The following is a 20,989-nucleotide window of genomic DNA, read 5'->3' as shown; positions in this document are numbered from 1 at the left end:
GCAAGAATTAAAAAAACTTCATTCTAGACCAAAGCTTTAGAAATTCTAGAAATGTCTAAAGACATTTTTGTATGCCTACTAGGTATTTATCCTTAATTAGTAACTATTTTTAATGTAATCAATTTGGGCATAGAGCTGGTGAATGTAGAAGTCCAATTAGAAATCAATGTTTTGATGGAAGATATCATTACTCTAAAAAATTGATCATAAGGCAAGTGAGTGCAAAAGTAGGATTGGCTAGAACAAAGATGAAAATTTGAAATTCAGTAGACGTGTTAAATCTTTCAATTGAACTTTTTATACTTGCAAGACCTATGGGCACAAGGATATTGATTGCAAAATAAATTGGAGATTAGGAAATAGTAGAATGAATGTTAATAAACCTTAGAAAGGTCCAATATGCTACAATTTACAAATAGAATGGGACACATTGCGAGACATTGCAGAAATAGAATTGAGAAATATAATGATCTAGAAAAGAGAATTAATATCAATGAAGAAAGAGAGAAGATGAAGACAAAGTGGGTGAATAAATCAAATGATAAGACTAAAGAAAATATTGAGGATGGATATGTACCTTCTGTGGGTGTAGACCCTTCTTCTGGTAACTAGTTCAGACAACTGTGTCTAAGGGAAAATATTAACGCATATCTTTTGTCCCCTCTTGGTTTGGTGCCGAGTTTATCTCAACGTGGTAGAAGAGTGAAAGACATTTTTGGTGGATTCTAAGAAAGTTTGATGGTTTAGAACTTTTTTGGTGACTTTAGGTATATAGTATATTGCTTATTTGGAATTCATTTGTGCAAATACAATTGAAGAGTTGTAGAGTGCAAAGAGAAGTGAAGAAGATCAATCAAAGGTATTATCTTGTTTTGATATTTTCAAATGGAAAATCCTATAATTATCAATGTCAATAGTGAGGTAAGACCTAGTTCTGAGTTTTGATTGTTTATTTCAGCCATAAGCGATCCTGTTGCTACATTTTCTTTTTCTCCTAACAAAGTGGTATGTAAACAAGATATTTTCAACTACATTCATGTTTCTTTGGAAGAGTGTGATCACAACAAGCTTAATAATTTTTAGAAGATTCATCTAGTAGATGGTACACATAGACTTAAGGTAGAGTATACTATTTTAGGGCATAAGGGTTTGGATTCTTGGAGTAATTTTCCCATGTTTAATGATGAATAAATAATTAAGATAGTGCTAAGAAGAATTCATGAAGACTATTTATGGTTGGATCAACTATATATTTGATTTCAAAAGAAACCCTAAGGGATTTAACTAGTTTATGCTTGATTGGAATCATGCCTTCTTTGAAGTATATAAAGAATAATGAGGTGAATAGATTAAATGTCATTGCGTCTAATGAGAGAGACCTTCAGGTTGATAGTATTGATGACTTGTTAGGTATGCAATTATGGGACTTTCATACAAGGTGTATTGCAATAATCATGAAGGATTGCCTTCTTCAATTGTGGTATATGTGGCCTATAAAATGGTAAAGGAAAATGTTGTCTATGATCTATACGAATTGTTGAGGCAATAGTCATTGGATAACCTCAAACTAATGAAAAATGAATTTTACCATTTTCAGTATGGATCACTCATTGTGTGCTTGGTATTTTATTTTCTTATTGCATTGCCTAGATTAAATAATGTTGTATGAAGAAGAGATGTTTTTTGTTAGAGCTCAAGTTAAGGAACATTTGGATAATTTGAATGATTGTGATACTACTTGTTGCAATTTCTTCATGAATATTTTGATAAAAATGGTAGTGAGGAATTGGATCCCTTTGAAAGTTGTTGAATGGTACAAGGATGCTATTACCTTCTTTATTGACAAAGATACTTGTTTCATTGATGCTATTATTCCAAGGACTTCATGGGTGGATAAGATTCCTTATGAAGTCTTTAAAAATGAATGCATGAGTATTGTGGAAATAACTCTTAAAATGCCAAAAGATATGAATTAAGAAAGATTTGGAACATATGATGAGATAATGAGAAAAAGTGTTGGAAAGAGACCCAAAAAAATTGGAAATGTGTTGAAAGGAAAGAAAGAAAGGAAATCATCCACATAATCTTGTGCTTCTTCTTTTTCAAAAGCTAAATGTGTACCAAAGGAATTTGTAGAGGCTGTTTTTGTTGAGAGTGATGATGAAAAACTAGAAAAAGTCAATGTACTAGTGATTTCTTCCCCTACTTCTTAAAAGGAATGTTATTTTAATGAAAATAAAGTTCTTAAGATGCTTAGGAGACCAGATGTCTTAAAACTAGTTGGTAAGTTTTATCTCACTATTCCCTCTTATGATCAAGATAGTATTGAATAGGCTTGTGTAACGTATTTTCTCTAGAACAATCTTGTTCCCATAAATGTTGTTTATGTTCTTACAAAAGTATTAATAGAGTTTTTAATTTAGCATATGGATATAGTTGTTGGGGATGACAATAATTCTAGTGAACCTACCTTGAAGGAAATGTGGCAAAGAAAATGACAGAAAAGTGAATAAAGACACATCATGATCTTAAGTTGAACTTGATTAATTTCGGGAAAATGATGGAGAATGAAACATAGTTGTATAGGTATTTCTTAAGGTTTCCTATGGATACAAAACAATTTAAAGATGAAATAGACTCCATTGAGTATCAAATTACAGAGTTAGCCTAGACTTTCAATATTTACAAGAATTCTCATAATGCAATGAGATCCAAGGCTCAAAAATTTAATTCTTAATTCTCATTTCGATGGAAATAGAGAGCAAAATGTGTGAATTTGTTTTATGGACTTAATGATTCCATGGAATTATAATTTTCTACTTTCTCAGACTATTGGCTGATGCAGAGAAAGTTGAGTGGTGTGTGGTTGATACCGATGTCTTTGATGATGTAGTGAATTTATGTATTGATTGTGAGTGTTAGAGAAGAATTCTATTTACCACTATTTGTTAATGGAAATCTTCTTTTGTTGGATTGAAGAAATAAGGATATTTGGCCTAGAAATGTTTGAAAAGTATTCTTCTTTTCTTTTCTTTAAGGAGATTCTTGTTAGGGAGAGTTGCAATTTTTGCTTAGTATATTTTCTTTTCTAGTTTGAGAAGTTTCCCTTTGTTATTGTTGTCAAAGGGGAATAAATATTGCTACGGAGAAATATTGCTTGAGGAAGTTTTTTATTTTTCCATCAATGACAAAGGGGGAGATTGTTGCACATGTGAATATCATTGTTGTCATTGATGTCAAACCGATGTCAATTTGTATGATTCAGTTGTTGATGGTTACCCAGATATATGTATATGTTCAGTAGAAATATGGTGTATTTGGTTGTTGGTTTGAATGTTTATTTTTATGATATATTGCTACAAGATTGATTTCATATTCACATGGTGTTGATCAAAGGTTATGGGACGATGTTTTGGTGTGTTTCCAAAAGTTTGGTGTTCCTAACCTAGTCCAGAAGTGATTTTGTTATCTTTGATGTTTTCTCTAGTGAACTATGGTATGTTTCAGAATGTATGTTTGTATTGAATATGCTTAAGATGATGTTACAATTCTTAAGGTGGTGTACTTCTTTTACGAAGGGCCAATTATTCTATTTTTGGGTCCAGATTAAGATATTTTGTATTAAGTAGATCAGTTTGTACCAGCTTATGTATATTGGTTTAAACGGTTGCATGCAAATATTTTTGATGATGATTGGAAGGTGTGACAACTTGGTGTGAATAATCACACATCTTCTTTACCCTCGAGATGATATATTTTTGGGTCGATTCTATATACATGTTACTTTTCTTTTGCCCAACCTAACAAATTTATTTTGATTATATTCATATATATTAGGTAGAGTGTTTATGCATGAGATGTGATACATGATGATGAATAAAAAGGAGTGTGGTATAATGATATAAAGGAAATGCAAAGTAGATCTAAGGTTTGGTGGTTGTGTAGGGTAGACAGATGAGTACAAATTGTGAATTGGTATCCACATTCAGACATATGCTATATTGTATACAATTCAATTTATTATCTATATTGTATCTAAATAGTAGTTTGTATCTTGCCCTAAAGAATTGATCTTTAGCAGAGCATGTCTTGATATTATATCTTGCTTAAGGTTGTGTGCATCAATTTGCAAGTTCAGAGCAGTGAGCTCTTTGGTAGGAAGCCATATTCATTGTAAACTATTGATATATATATATATATATATATTGTGTGTTAGCTTCTCACTATGGTTTTTCCTAGTTTGGGTTTTCCATGTAAAAAACTTGGTGTTCTTATGTTGATGTTTTTGGTGTTTTGGTAGTAAATTTTATGCATAAATGTTTGGATGAATGTCTTGGCTAATGTGATAAAAAATTTGTATATGTTGATTCACCCTCCACCTCTCTACTTCTAGTAGTGTTCAACAAATTGGACATTGATCACAATTTTACTTGGATAGTAATTGGTACAACTAGAGTTATCTATGAAGATAAATGTACTCTAATTCAATGCAATTTTTTCAATCACCAACCATTTTCCCTAACCTCTCAATGCCATCTATCTATTCTGTCAAACACTCCCAATGCCATGTTATTTTAAGGTTCTTGAGATGGAGTTTTCCTAATAAGTTTATAGGTAAAATTATATCTCCATAATTACTATATATATCATGTAGAAGAAGCTCCTATGAATTCTATGATCATGCATGTGTATTGTATGTATTAAGTAATAAATTGTTGTTGTTTAGAGTATATATTTTCCTTGAAATTATTTTTCTCATATAAGTTACTACTATTATAGTGTTTATTTTCTTGTAAATATATGACCATTTTAATTTGTGTAGATATATAATATCATATGTCATATATTAGCACAAGAAGTGTATTTTTACATCTTTTTACATTGAAGAAAGCAAATTATAGTTCTGGGACTTCCTATCCTAATTGCAATGCCCTTGAGGTATTTTTTTAGAGGAAATATTACCATTAAAAAATATTTATTTATAAAATAATATATATATTTTTGAAAAAATTAGACATCCAATTTGAAAATGGATATTCTTTTTTTAAATAAATGCTTCATAAAGATGAATATTTATGTTGTTTTGGCGCTTGTATCTAAACTTGCATAATCAAGTAAACTACTCTAAAAATGATGGATATGAAATTTTACCAAAATTTAGTGTATTATCATGTCTATTGGTATTCGAAAAATAATGCGTAAGCTTCTATAGTTGTATCACCTCAAATTCACCCATCTTCACTCATAATTTTTTTTGGGTGAGCTTGCGATCACCACCTCAAGCTCACCACGCTTGACTCATAAATTTGTTTTTGAATCTTAAAGAAATGCTTCATAAAGATGAATTTTTATGTTGTTTTGGCACTTGTATCGAAACTTGTATATTAGAGTAAATTACTCTAATGGATATGAAATTTTACCAAAATTTAGTGTATTATCATGTCTATTGGTATTTAAATAATAATGTGTAAGCTTCAATAGTTGTACCACCTCATGCTCATCCTTCTTGACTCAATTTATTTTTTGGATCAGCGAAGACACAAGCCTTATGATTAAAATGGCCCAATGAAGGTTTGAACCTTGGCAGTCACAATAACAACACCACCACTTAACTAACATATAGGAAGAACCCCAAATCATATAATAATTTAGTTTATACATATTAATTGAATTTATTGAATGATGTTGTTAAGGAAGCTATCGTTTGAATTAAAGAAATATAATAAAAATTGTAAAAAGCATAAGAAAAATCCTACTTCAAATATATTGTATCTAGTATTTTCTTTTTCTAGCCAATGAATTCATTCTATACATTTTAATAAAAATATTTAATTAAAAATTTCTCAAAAACTTATATTCTTCTTGAAGATTTGATAGGTTACCTTTAAATTATTAGAAATGTTGCCTAATAATAGAAATATGTAATACATAAATATTTTATTTTACCATTGAAGTACTTACCTTTCAGAAAAGAAAACAAATTCAATAATAAATAGTTAGAAGAAACATATATAATTAGGAAGAGCAATAAATTTATTTTTTATATGCTTGCAATTTAGCAATGCGTTATTATGTTTAATTGGATTAGCTATTCATATGCTATCTATAATTATAACTTAGCCAATAAAAATTCATGCGATAGAAGTCCCTTTTTAATTTACTAATTAAATTCATTTTCATTATTCAGGGATTTGAGCTTCAATAATTTGACGGGATCTATTCCAAAGGCATTAGAAAATACAGCAAATAAGCATCAAAAGATTGAATATTTGTAAGTATAAAGTTTTTATCTATTGTATTCTATAATAAATTAATAATAATAAAAAGTGTTATTTATAGAAAAATATTATTGTTTTTATTTAGTTTAAATTACACTGGAATCACAATAGTTATTGTCTAACTAATGAAAGAATTAATATATTTAGCATTAAAAAAATCAACTAGATCAATTTTTGATATGTTAGTTATTACGATAAAAAAAATATTTATAAGAACAGAATATTATCAAATGGTGATATATAATTTTAGTATAGAAGAAAGGATGCAACGTGTCAAGTTCTTGCGAAAAATAAAAGCAGAGATGATAATGTCTCACTGTGATAGAAGGATAGAGAGATAAAGATATAAATAAATATTTAAGCATTGAAAATGAGTGTTAAAAGATTATAAACAAATATTATTGTTAATGAATAAAATACATAATCCTTCAGATAATGCCCAATGTTAGGGGGATGTAGTATTATGTTTGCCTCTACGTTGTCCATTCTCTCACTTGCAAGATAGTCAGCTACTCTATTAGCTTCCCTGAAAACATGTGTCAAATTAAAAGAGGATAATTTATTAAGACTGTGATTAATCTTAGGAATCCACTTCAATTTCTAATTTTTAATTTGACCCTTGGTTATAGCAATAATTTTCAATTGTGAATCTCTTTCAATCTCTAAATTAGTGATTCTATATTCCATAGCCTCGGTCCCTGTCAATTGCCACAAATTTCACCTCATTATTTGAGGTGATACCAATACTTTTACGAGCAGCCACAATGCATTGACCTTCCCTGTTTCAAATAATACATCCATAGCCTACCATCCTAGGGTTTCCTCTTTCCACCTCCATCAAAATTCATCTTACATTTCCCTTCATGTGGTACCATCCACTGAGAATCTTCCCTATTCTTCAATTTTCCAGTTATACTGATTGTCCAGTCTTGAGTTGCATCCAATTATCCTGCATTTGTTTGTCTTGTTATTAATAGTACTGAATCTTCTTATTAGAGATCTTCCCATTCACCACCTCATAGATGACATCTTTAATTTTGGAAATGATGGATTCTGCCAAAATATTTTGATCACAAAAAAAAATATGTGGCTCCTTTCTTTCCATAATTGTTAGACCATAATGGAGGGTAAAACCAATCCAAATATCACCCCAAGAAGAATGGGCACCACCAGTAGGTCAACTGTGAAGGAAATCACTTAATGACTAATTCCCAACCATGCACCGCCCAATTGAAGATATAAACCATTCCCAACAATATGAAGTCATAGGACACCGGTATAGCAAATGGTTCATATATTCCTCCTCTGATTTGCACATGGGACAGAAATTTGGTTCCTCTACAACTATTATTTTTAGGAAATCTCCAGTGAGTATGCATTTGTGAAGTACAATCCACAAGAAGGTACCTGCATGTGGGAGGACACTTTTGTGCCAAAAGAGCTTTGTTGGCCATTCTGAGTATTACAAAGATTAATGTTGCATTGCATACCCCAAATTAACCTTATAATACCTTGTTTGAGAAGCACACCATATAATCTCATCTTTTTTTCTACTCTTCGAGAAGATCTTTGTAAGAATGGGCCTGATATTATCCAGTGGTACAAGTTCCTTGATATGACATCATTGAGTTCTTGTGTTTCCTTACATGTTTGGCTTCAAATAATCCACAACATAAAATCCTATTCTATTTTCTACTATGCTGATCCAATCCTTGTTATCAATTAGAGACTCAATAGCAATTTTCCCATTCCTTGAATCTCTCCATAATTTTGCCTTCTTGCTATCACCAACATTCCAAGTCAAATGTTTGGTGATGATACTTTGCAACCTACCCTACCATAGGACAACACTACAAATCAATGACCTTGTCTTGTATTAGCTCCTTGATGTAGTGCATTAGGATCTCAATGTGTTTCATCATCTAATGGTGAACTGAGTTCTTTGAGATCTTAAGGGAACTCTAATTATTGTAATGAAGGCTTGTAGGCCATGAAGTGGTGAAACAAAACTTTGATAGAATATTATGAAGCCAAATAGCCTCAGTAGTTGCATTAACAACCCCCCGATACTCAGCCTTAGTCAAAGAAAGAGCAATAGCATGTTGCTTATTCCTCTACCAACAAATGGGGTCGAAACCAATTAAGATGAAAGATGTAGCCTCAAGTGGACCTACAATAATCAAGATCACAAGCCCAATTAGAGTCTGTGTAACCAACGAAGGTGAGTCATGTGACTACTACATAGTGAATCCCAAAGTGATGTGTACCCTGTATGTAGTGAAAGATGCATTTGGCAGCTTTTCAATAAAGCTCATGTGGTTCCTAAATAAAGAGTGAAACCATGCCAACCAAAAAGGAAACATCAGAGCATGTGTGAGTCAAGTAGATGAGACTCCCAACAAGCTAACGATACAATATTGCATCAACAAGTGGAGTGAAACACTTAGCCTCAAGCTTGACTCATGAGACAAAGGGAGTCAACGCAGGCTTACAATCAGCCATGTGGAACCGTGTGAGAAGATCAAGAGCATACTTGGGATGAGAAAGAATAATCCCAAGAGAGTAGTGCAAAAGGCCCAAGTCAATCATAAAAAATCTCTGTAGCAAATGAGAGTCATCATGTTGCAAAATGTAAACATTTAGATCTAAATGACACCTAATGAATCCTATGGAGAGAATAAAGGAATCCATCTTGGCATACCAAGCCCTATAGGCTTGCTTTAGGACATAGATAGACTTCCTCAATCTACAAACCAAATAAGAATCCTGAATGAATTGATACAGCTGCTCCAATAAATCTCCTCTTATAGATCCTCATGAAGAAATGAACTCTTAACATCCATTTGATGTACAACCCAACCATGAGCCATGACAATAGCAAGTGTCAAGTGAATGTAGTTCATCTTAGCTATGGGTGCAAAGGTCTCAATATAATCAACACCGGGAACCTGTAAGAAACCTTTTGCAACAAGATGAGATTTATACTTATCTGCACTACCATCCATTGCAAACTCAGTCTGATAGACCCACTTACATCAAACCGTCTTTCTCCCCTTAAATAGAGGAACTAAATCCCATGTGTTATTCCTCATCAAAAAATTACTTTCTTCCTCCATTATTTAATCCCATGAAGGAACCCCTAAAGATTCCTTAAAGGATTGTGGATTGAAAGCTAAATTAATGTAAGCATGTGGAAGATCTTGATGTTGTGACTGAGTCCTTCAAGTATATGAAGGATCCCCAACAAGAGATTCCACTGACTCAAGAGTCTATTGATCCAAGTGAGGTCTTGTAGGAGATGAAAGGTGAGCTTCCTCAACTTCAAGTGGACCTTGCGAAGGTGTGAGCCTACAAGTCAGAGTTGAGGTGGAATCATCATCTGAGTCACTATCATCACTTTTCACTATGGTGGAAAGAAAAGAAGCATGAGAGACCAAGCTAGGAGAGCTTTCCTCAAAGTGAACACTCCTCTCAATGAATACCCCATGTGTCTCTAGATCCATAATTCTATATGCCTTAACACCCTTAGGATATCTAAAAAATATGCAAGGCCTACTCTAAGGTTCCAATGTCTTGTACTTCTATGGAGGAATGCGAGCCCATGCTAGAAACCCAAAGACCTTGAAGTGTCTCACAATTAGTTTTCTATTACACCAAGCCTCAAAAGGAGTCATACCCTTTAAAAATTTATGGGGAACCCAATTTTGGATGTGTGCGGCACAACTAATAGCTTCTACCCAAAAACATGGACCAAGAGAATGAGCATGAATCATGTAGCTAGCTATCACCTTAAAGGTTCTATTCGTCCTTTTTGCAACACCATTCTATTGTGGAGTGTAGGAAACTAAGTGCTGAAGATCAAATCCCTCAAGAGTACAAAATTCCTCAAGTCTATTGTTCACATATTTCCTTCCATTGTCTATGAGGAGAATCTTGACTATCTTCCCATATTGCTTCTCAACATGAGCCTTGCAGGCTAGAAAGATGTCAAACACTTCACTCTTGTGAACAAGAAAGTAGACCCAAGTGAAACGGGAGTAATCATTAATGAAGGTGAGAACACATCATGCCTTGCTAAATTATGGCAATGAAAATGGGCCTACTACATCACTATGAACCAAATGAAGAACTTCCAAAGCACTCTAAGTCTTCCCTTTATCAAACTTCTCTTTGGGATGCTTTCCCATGGAACACCCATGAGGGATTCACTTAGTGAACCTATGTTATAGCACATGTTTTCATGGCATACTAAAGAACCCCCCTATTTTCAATAAATATTTCCCTAAACTCCTTTTTATCACCACCTCCTAATTCATAGCCTAAATTAAAAGCCTCCCTATTTTCACCAAATACTGTATTTTTTCATAGCTCAAATTAAAAAGCCCCCTATTTTCACTGATAGGAAATATATTATACCCTCATTTTTGGGATATTAAACCCCCCAATATGAATGCACATGATATAATATTGCCTAGCCAGTGAAGCCCCTATGGGAACACCCTGAACATACACAATCAAAAAAGATGACTTGACATAGACTTGTGACCATGTCCTTAGAGATTAGTTGTTGAAGATAGGGATAATTGAGATGTCCAAACCACTCATGCCATAGATTACTTTCTGAATTTGAATGAGTGAGAAAGGAAATAGAGGGAGAATGAGGCAAGCAGTGAGAGAATGAATAATTTCATGTGTTGTGATTGGCTTGTCCCATCACTACCAAGGAACCATTCTCAAGTTCTTTGACCACAACTAAATTAGGTGTAAAATCAACTTTATTTTCATTTCCATAGTGGGTGATTTGGTAGATTAAAAGAAGGTTGGTGGTCAAGTTAGGAACATAGAGAACATTCTCAAATGTTCCATCATCTATGTCAACCAAGCCCTCCCCTTCAACTTCCACTTGTGTATCATCACCAATGAAAATGTGAGGTACCTTGGATGGCTCCAATGAGGAAAACTACTCCCTTGTAGAACCCATGTGATGAGAGACACCCAATTGAAGTATCCACTGCTATAAAGAACCTGTTGTTGCCATAAATGCTTTCCCTTTTCCTTTTGATTGTGAGGAAGTGGAAGGAGATGGATCCTTCTTCTTGTAGACACATAGCAAATTGATGTTGTTATTCTTAATGATGTTTGTCAACTCATCAATTTTTTTTGAGTGGAAATGATGCTCATGATGATAAACTTTCTTGCAATATGAACAAGTTGGCTTCTCCTTAGGTGTATTTCCCTTCCTGAAAGAAGATGAAGTATTGCTTTGTTGTGGAGAGGATGATTTCACTCTATCTTGTAGTGGCTTTGGCTTAGAATGCTTTTGGTTCTTGCCTTTTTCTTGATTCCTTTGATTCCATTGATTAGCCACCAATGCTTTGAACTTTGAAGACTTGATAATCCCCATCTTGATCGACTTTGTTTGCTCAAGCATCAATAGTTTTTATGAATGCATCAAATGATGTAGTGAATGAAGTACCTGAAGTCAACTAATGGGTTTGGAAGGTAGAGACAAAGGATGCGTACTTTGATGGAAGCTTGTCTAACAAATTATAAACCAACTATGCACTCTTCTTCTCAATGCCACAATCCTTGAATTTCTCTCGTAGCTTAGTTGTTTTAGTTACATAGTCTTGGATTGTATCAAAATCCTTGGGATCCAACAGTGTGAATTCATTGTAAAGCTTGTAGCCCATAATCTCATCAACTTGGTCATACAATTTACCAGATATGTCCCAAACCTCTGTAATTGTACCACATTTCTCAATTTGAAAGATAAGATCATGTAATACATACTTTCTCAAAGTTCCAAGAACCATAAAAATTATGGCGAGTCATTCCATTTGAGCATTTGGATTAGCTTTAGGATCTACTAGTGATACTATTGTTCCATTATGTAATGAATTATTCCCTTTTCCACTAACTTACTCCATACTTTAAGTTTTGATGATGCATAATTATGTAGAGTTAGAAGTGAAAATTCAAGAAAACCCATAACTAAAAATGGAAGTCAAAGAGCACAAGATAGAGAAAGGCAAAATCAAACAAGACAACCCCCCAAATTCACTCAATCAAAGAATACCCCATCGAAAATAAGATGATTTGGCACTTTATACTTAGTGCATGTACAATGGGCCACTTGCAAACAAGGGAAAAACAAACTTCTGATTTCATGATTACAATTGCCTCAAATAGGCTATAGCAGACTCAAATCAACAATGCACAGAACCTTAACTGAGATCCAAGAATTTACATGTGCCAAATTAGGCTAAAAAAGACCAAGTTTTGAAAGTGATATTTCTACTCACAATGATGAAAAAATTATAGCACCACATAAAAGTAGAAAAAAAATATTCACTTTAAAAAAAATGGCACAAAAAAAGGAGGTCGTATGAGCCTAAATGGAGCCCAATAAGTTGCATCTAAATGAGAACTAGACATGTACATTTATGAAAAACCAATATTTCTGAAAACTATATCCACCAAAATTGGAAGCCAACCACACCATTGTGGAGAGAATGAAAAATTAGCCAAAATTTAAAAAATGCATTGAAAAAGGCCTCAAAATGACCAAGTTATGAGCCTTCAAAGTTGGATTGCAAAATAAAAAAGCTCAACAAAGGGGTCAATTTTTTTTCAAAAAGTGTTGATTAGTATTGATGTCAATAAAGAACCATGTTAATTTTATGGTTGTATGCCCATTCTGCCAAGAAACCTCCTTGTCTGCATGACTATCCATACGATATGGATTGATGACATGGCAAAGTATGAATGTGACACGTGATAGTATAGATCTGATGTGGCTCGTATGAAATCTTGATGTATTAGGGGACTAGGCTATCACATGGTGGTACATAACCTAATTGGGTGTATGGATCTTACGTGGCACTTGTACGAAGGTTTCAGTGTTAAATTGTTATTGATACTATACTGTATGATTGTTGATGTGGCTGTTTGCGTGTTTTCCAAGTCAGATCATTTGTACGATGAGGTACCCATTGATTTGGTATCGATTGGGTGCTGAGTTGGTACTAAATAGGTGCTAACTATGTAGGGAAGAGTATGGCATGTGGCAGAAAGGTGTTGCATGTTACTAACATGGAAGACATTGCATGTCACTGATGTGGCATCAACCAATGAGTGAAAAGGAAACACTTGTGATGGGATTTTAAACCCATGGGCCAATGGCCACCTGCCATGTGGTAGGCATAGGTACCTTCAAGGTAGTGCTAGTGAATAGTCGATGGTGGCTGGAGGGAGGGAGATAGGAGGAGGCGTTGTTGGGAGAGTAGAGAAGTCTATAGCAGTGGCAACAACACCAAAATAGCAATGAAATGATAGTCGAGAAGCATGCGGGCAAAAGTGAAGGTATTGTGGAAGGACGTAACAAGCAACATATAGGCCAACACAACCTACACAATTTGTAGTATGATGGTACAAGAGGTGGTATGTGGGTCCCCCATAAACCAAACTAAATATTTCCAAAAAATCCTTTTTTAATGAATTTTTAAAAAAGATTTTCCAAATATAAAATGTGGTAAAATAATATTAACTAAAAAAATCACAGATTTTTTTTTTTGAACAATCATATTGTTGTGCAACTATGGCCATATGACCTACATGCTAGAAACATTTTGCCTTAAAAAAACAACTTTTTCCCAATATAGGCAAATTTATAGTCAAAATTTATGGAAATGATTTCTTGGATGTAATGGTGAGCTCAGATTTGGCATAGGATGCTCCAAAAAATTTCTACTCAGATTTGAAAATAAGTGAATCTACAAATGCACCAAGATCTCTCCAAAAAGAGTATGCAATGATACCATGTAAGAATTAAGTAAAAACCAAATATCTAGAGGAAAATTGATTATCACAAAAGCAAGAGAGAACAAGATAAGAAAGAACATATTATATTCTCATCAAGATGCAAAAACTGATCAACATGTAATGTACATAAGCCTGCTTATAAAGGCAAGGCCATAAGGAAAGAAAAGAGAGCACACAATCATGGCATGTGGCCTAATGAGATAAAAGGATAGGTAGGGGTAGGTAAGAGAAATGATAGATAATTTCACTAAAGGTGGATCACCCATCGAAGGTGGAATTATCATTCCACTATAAGTGGATATGAAAATGTGATAACAACATAACACCACCAAAGGTGGAATTTATCCTACAACCATATTCCCTAGTTATCCTATGTAAATTACTATGATATGAATTATCCGAAGCTAACTTAAGTGTAATTACATGAGACATAAATTACACCAACAACATTGAATATATCTTCTATCTCTTATCCTTTCTAAGGATCCACTTTTCCTATGATGAGTGTTGTTTACCTATGATATGACATTATTCCTTGCGTGAAGTTATTTTGTTTTCTCAAGGATTCTCTCTTATGCAAGAGGTGTGTATCCTTAAGTACAACCTCTTATTCACTTGATGATCTATGTCTACTATAAACAAATCCCTCACTTTGGGTCAAAATTGTATTATCCTTCATCAAGAATCCCTTTACCTAGAAGTAGAGGAAAGGTATGAATTCTTGTTCTCCTTCCTTTCTTTTGGTCAATGATGTTATTTTTGTTCTAAATCTCCTCTTGGATGTAGATGTCTTTGAGCAAATATCTCTTCCTCCTTCTCCTATAAAGGATCCCCTTTACACTTATTACAAGATATCTATTTTACAACTATTGTTTCCTTGCTTATAAGAGTCATGCCTCTTTGGCTTGGATTTATGCACATTGTTTCCTAAAGGATATCTCCTTGGTAATGAAGGTGTACATATCCTAGTTTCTACCTTCCTAAAGAGACCAACATACCACTATTTTGACATCTTAAAGGCAGGGCATATATCACATCCTCCTTGTACCATATTTTGATTCATATTAAATGGATTTCCTAGCATAATGCCTCACTTGGTGGTCCTTTTATATATCTTATATGGGTTGTTGCATGATTGAAACCAGACCTAACTCTTAGATGAGATGCTTCTCTTAAAACAAGACCTAACTCTTACACGAGATGTTCCCAAAACTAGACATATTGTTTTTTGATTGCATGTCTTATACAAGTTGTTTCATTCTCGAAACTAGACCTAACTCTTAGACAAGATGCTTAAGTCCTAAAACCAAACAATGACATATGCAATAGGGTGAGTTGACTAGCATAACACAACTTGCTAGACCTTTCAAAACTTCCTTTTTCAACTTCTTTGAGGTAGGTTGACTAGAATAACACAATTAACCACTAAGCTATTCAACCCTCTTTGTGCGACATTTTTCAATATGAGTGGAAGTAGCATAACACAACTTGCTAGACTATTTTGACTCTCCTCTATACAAATCACACAACATAACACATCTTGTTGTCCCATGAGTAATCATGTTCTGGTAGGTCACCTAGTATAACACAATGTGCTATCCTATGGATTCCATGATCTCTCTTGCTTTTCTTCTTATGGATCACTTAACATAATACAATTTCCTAGCCTGTGACATTCATGTTCTCTTTTTTCTCCATCTCATGAGATCATAACTTTTCTACTTGTTGGACCATAGTTTATCACTCAATGCATGCTCTTTCTCTCTTCATGTGACCACTTGTGTTCTTGTTATAACATTCCATGAATGAGATTAGTGACTGAGACATTTTTACTATTGACATCTCTTCAACTAGTTGACTTGGAGTTTTTTGTTTCTAGTAGTAATCCCCTTGTTGTTGTGTATATGTTATCTTTGTTTTCCCTTCTTTTTTCCATTTGTGTCTTTGTCTTGTTTTGTGTTTCCTTCTATGTGATTGTATGAGTTATGATCCTAATATTGGGGGATTGGTTCATCAAAATTAGTAATATATTATCTCCTTGTGAGGCCGCTCCTAGTCGCTCCTCACTCTCTTCCTTATCTTACTACATTACTATGAGTATTTGCATAAGTTCATACTTCCATTAAAGTAGGGGATAAATATAGAATCATAAATTGTAACCGATACTATTGACTCCTCAGATTTGTGCTCCCGCTTTAGCATGTCCTATCTTCCTTCCCCCTAGGCCCATTTTTTCCCTTTTTATTATGAATCTGATGTTACTTGTTTTTATCGCTAATTGGGCCCTAGCTTAGAGTCTTCCCTCATTTGCTGATTTGTTGGTCCTATTTTTTGAGGACCAAGGAGTGGTGGTGTCTTGGTCCAGATCAAGGTGCCCCACCACCCTAGTTCCCCTTAAATATGACCCAATTCTAATTTGGTTAGACTCTCCCCCTCCCTGATGGATTTTGGTCCTTGTGCCTCAATTTGACTATTGGAGGTTGGCCTAATTGGTAATTTACCTAGGAAACCCTATGTAAGGACATCTTATCAATCCATTTTAGATCTAAGAGTCCATAGCACACATACACCATCATCTGTGTATCCATCTAGCATTTTTCATCAAGCATTCAAGGTAATATTTCATCCTTCAAGCATCATGGAGAAAAGTCACATAAATATTCATGTGCAAGCATGTGTATTTGATTACGTTATCCATGTTCATTTGTTTGTGTTGTTATTGCATTAAATATTTATGATCACATGTAGAGAGCATTGCATCATTAATCTTCTATCAACCATTTCAGATTTGTGGTATTTCTTCTATCATTTACTTTAGTATTTACATATTCAATTTAAGGTTAATTCATAAATTAGGGTTTGAACTATCCACAACCTCCTTTTCCTTTCTTTCTTTGTGTATGAAATTGATTTAGGAATTGTGGTTAAAAATTCTGATAAATTTGACTATAACGAACAAGTTCAAATTTTGAAGGAGTGAAAATAAAAGGACCAAGATGACCTACAACCACAGACATTAGAATTTTACGTGAAGTTCTGATAGTGGATCTTGTGTGTTTCTTTGCTCTGAAAAAAATCCCACTTGCTTGTGAAAGAATTATAGGACCAAAGCAACCTACCACCGTAGTCCTAACAATTCAGCCCAAATTTCCAACAATAGGTTTTGATCCTATCTTTATGCTCAAATCCCTGCTTATGGCTTTGTTTGATGTCTATAACTCTTTTTTGTTTATAATTTTGTTCATTGATCCATTGTTTCAAACTAAATCTTACAATTCACATCCAATTTCAACTCTAAAAGGGGAGACATCCTATAGGTGAGATTTAATTGACATCTCAACCCTTTTCCTAATTGAATTATAGCTAGATCTATTGAATTTCCTCCCTCTTTTTAATGTAATGATTAAATAGATAAGATTAGTATTTTTCTTATCTTAATTGGTGAAACCCTGATTTTACCACCATTATAGAGGAAAAAATGTTTTTTCTATATAGTGGCTTGCCTATGTCAAAATATGTGTTGGTATTCTTACCTACACAACAACAATGATGAGTGATAAATCATTGAGTGCTCCCTTAGAAATAATGGAAAATAAATAAATAATAATACTAAATAGATAGTGATTATTAAACATATGTGAATCCCTAGCTTGGATCCCACATGTGGTGTTAATGAAGCCTACAAATGCTAGTGCTCAAAAATATAATAATAATAATAATAATAGGAAACAAAATTACTTTAGTAGTATGTAATAATGTTCTCAAAAGTGTCCTTAGACTTCACAACTCTATAAACTTTTATTTCTTGATCATTACAACGATAAATTGCTAATTAAAATGATTAGAATTGATTGATAGGATTTCAAATGAGAGAGGGAGCCACGTCTATATGTGACTTACACTTCCTCATCAATAATTAATTATAAGAGACCAACATAGGAATATGACCAATGTTAGGAATTAGAGTGTTGTACACCTTCCATAATATTTATAGTGTTAATTGATTATAATTATGTCTAGTATACCTAGGGGGCCTAGGGATACATGCATCACTAGGTGTTGAAATTCTTGGGACCACTTTATGTGATGTATGTAATATTATAGAATATTTAATGTGGGGTCTCACATGGGAATAGTATTTAAGTTAATATTATGGAACTACATTTAACAAAGTAAAAACATATTTCCCAAAGTGAGGAATTTTTTTAATCTTATGGTATTAGTCACATTTTTTTATGTAATACTACTCAGTGGTTTTGTGTGAACTTGTCTCTATAAAAGAAAACATAACCTAGTTAGTTGTCTAAGGTTGGCTAGTTGGCCATTTTGGCTAAGGGATTGAGAGAATATCTTGTTTAAGATTTGAGAGATTGTGAAGCATGGCATGGGATGTGTGGTTGCATTCTTGTTCACATGGAGTGCCTATAGAGAGATTGTGTTTTTAGAAGTGTTCATTAGTGACTCTAAGATTTATTATAATGGTTTCATCATTGAATATAAATGAATGATTGACATTTTTAAAGGTTATTTTTTCTTCCTCTTGAAGGTTTTCCTAGGGTATATCTTGTGTCCTCTTTGATAGAATGTTGTCAATTATTTTCTTATAGATTCTAAACACTTGTTTACATTGATTTCTCTATTTGGGTTATGTGGAAATGATGATTAAATAGCTAAAAATTTCTTATTTGTATTGCAGACATGCCTGTAGTTGTCTAACTCTTGTTGCAGTAAATATGGTATTAAGTGGAATTTAGGGCTTACATTGAACAATGAAGACATGCCAAGCTATGAGGGACTTTTGTTGTCTATTCTTTATAAATTTGGGGTTCCAACTTTCTAGTTGGTTTTTAGATATCTTGGCTTATGAATCTTTGTTGAAAAAAGGGTGTTTTGTGGGTGTTCTTGATGAGGGTTTCAGTGGGGATATTTGACAAATGACCATGCCTATACCAAAATGAACCTTACCATTAGATTTAGGAGGCCCAATAAATGAAAAATGACAATTTTTTTTACCTATTTGACCAATTTTGGAAAAAAAGGCAAAACAATTTTCTCACATAGCCAATCATACAATCATACAATATCTACCTACACAAAAGTAAAAATCTTATAGAAAGTTATGAGACACCATAAATAGTTTTTGGGTCATTTCAAGACCCATAAATCCATTATATTCGTATTAACAAATATCATTCGTGTACATTTGTATAGGTCCTTACACCTCTCTTATATCCTTATATCTCTATATATTGTCATTACATCATATACATATCTATTCTCATTATTTAACCCTTTCACATACTATCTATTACATACTTTATCCCCCATATCTATTATATTATATCATTATCTATACAAATGGGAATGTAACCCATTCATACTACTCTAGTTTACATGTTGTCTCTTTGGTGTGGGTCTCCACAAACATTTTGTGGTGAATTATGGTAGGATCAATATTGAATGTGCTTGCTATTGTACTTTCCTACCAACAATTTTTAATTACATCATTCTTTTGCCTTTAATTTATGCATTCTCATTTTGTTATATTTTCTAAGATATGTATTTGGCTATTTTAAAAAAAAAAATTGGTTAATTAATTTTTTAAAGCTTTTGAAACATTTAATAAATTTGGAAGACAAATTTCGGGCCTTTTTCAAGTGTATGTTTTTCAGTAGACCTTTCTCTAGTAGCTATAAATATGATCTAGTATGCTACATTTCTCTCTTAGTCTTTTAAAGCTTAAAAAGTTATTAAATAATAATTTCCTTACTAGTTAACTTATTTGTGTCACAAAAGGACCACTAGGAATCATCTTCTTGAGTGCAAATACCAAAAACAATCTATCAAACTAGGTTTAAGTGGACTTAGTTCTTTTAATATAATTTGCACACCTTAATGCTTAACTGACATGTACATTTGATACCAACATTATCTTTAAAAATTTGAATTTATAAAACCAAACTCAAAAATTCATTACTTATAAAATTATTGCTCCAAAATTCTAGAATTATGAAAGGAGACTTCTTCAACATGTCAACCATAAATCTTATAATGTTATAAACTGATCTTAAAGCCACAAATCTTTAACTCATATCTCATAAATTTAAAGTAAGAATTATATAATTTCTTTTCACACTATTATATTAAGTGAAGAATACGAAATAAAATTAGGAAACCACCAATTTTCTTATCTTAAACATATTATTTATGATATATTTAATTTTTTTATCTATTAAGAAATTAATAATCCTTTCAAAATTCAATTCACCATTAGACTTCTACTACAATTATTCATGGTCTCAACTTAAAATAATTTTGATTGTTCATTAAAGTGACACTTACTTAGTACTTCCCTAAGCTATTTAGATCCTCTCCAAAAAATATTATAGTAATGATTTCTCCAATAATATTATAAACTGTTTTCTTTTTCGTAAAATGTGGATGTAAAAGAAATGTGAATATTTAGCAATTCTTAAGGTTTACTAATTACATTGTTTTACTAAGAGAATGTTTGTTTCTAATGTAAAGTAATTTTCATGTTGGAATTCTAGGTATCTTGGAAACAACAACTTAACAGGGAAATTACAAGAATGGCTGAGCACAATTAATAATGTGTAAGAGTTTTTCTATCTCTTTTCAAAATAAGAATTTGTTTGTATGATAATATTGTTTTTTAATATCATCAAATATTAAACATTATTGTTTTCTGTTAGAGTAAAATAGGTTTTACAGGGGCCCCAAAACCCAAACAAAAAAAACTAGTCATCAAGGACAAACCAGATGCCAAGCCACAATGAGCTAGTAGAAACAAAACAACATAAAACAAGGTCAAACACATAGAGATTATACAATATTGTTTATAACTTGGATAGTATTAACATTTTTAT

General features: G+C 32.9%; 1 protein-coding gene across 1 annotated transcript in view; it reads left to right on the top strand.

Annotated features, from left to right (window-relative positions):
* The window catches only part of LOC131065978 (probable LRR receptor-like serine/threonine-protein kinase At1g07650), a 107,351-nt gene that overhangs the window by 46,629 nt on the left and 39,733 nt on the right, over positions 1–20,989 (top strand). Inside the window, exons 12-13 of the mRNA XM_058000625.2 lie at positions 6,188–6,271; positions 20,654–20,716. Coding sequence (XP_057856608.1) covers positions 6,188–6,271; positions 20,654–20,716 — 147 coding nt within the window. The remainder of the gene's footprint in view (positions 1–6,187; positions 6,272–20,653; positions 20,717–20,989) is intronic.

Source organism: Cryptomeria japonica, chromosome 2 (assembly GCF_030272615.1).
Source record: "Cryptomeria japonica chromosome 2, Sugi_1.0, whole genome shotgun sequence".
In the NCBI taxonomy this organism is placed as follows: Eukaryota; Viridiplantae; Streptophyta; class Pinopsida; order Cupressales; family Cupressaceae; genus Cryptomeria; species Cryptomeria japonica.
The sequence above is the reverse complement of the archived record's forward strand: the minus strand, read 5'-3'. Positions and strand labels throughout refer to the sequence as shown.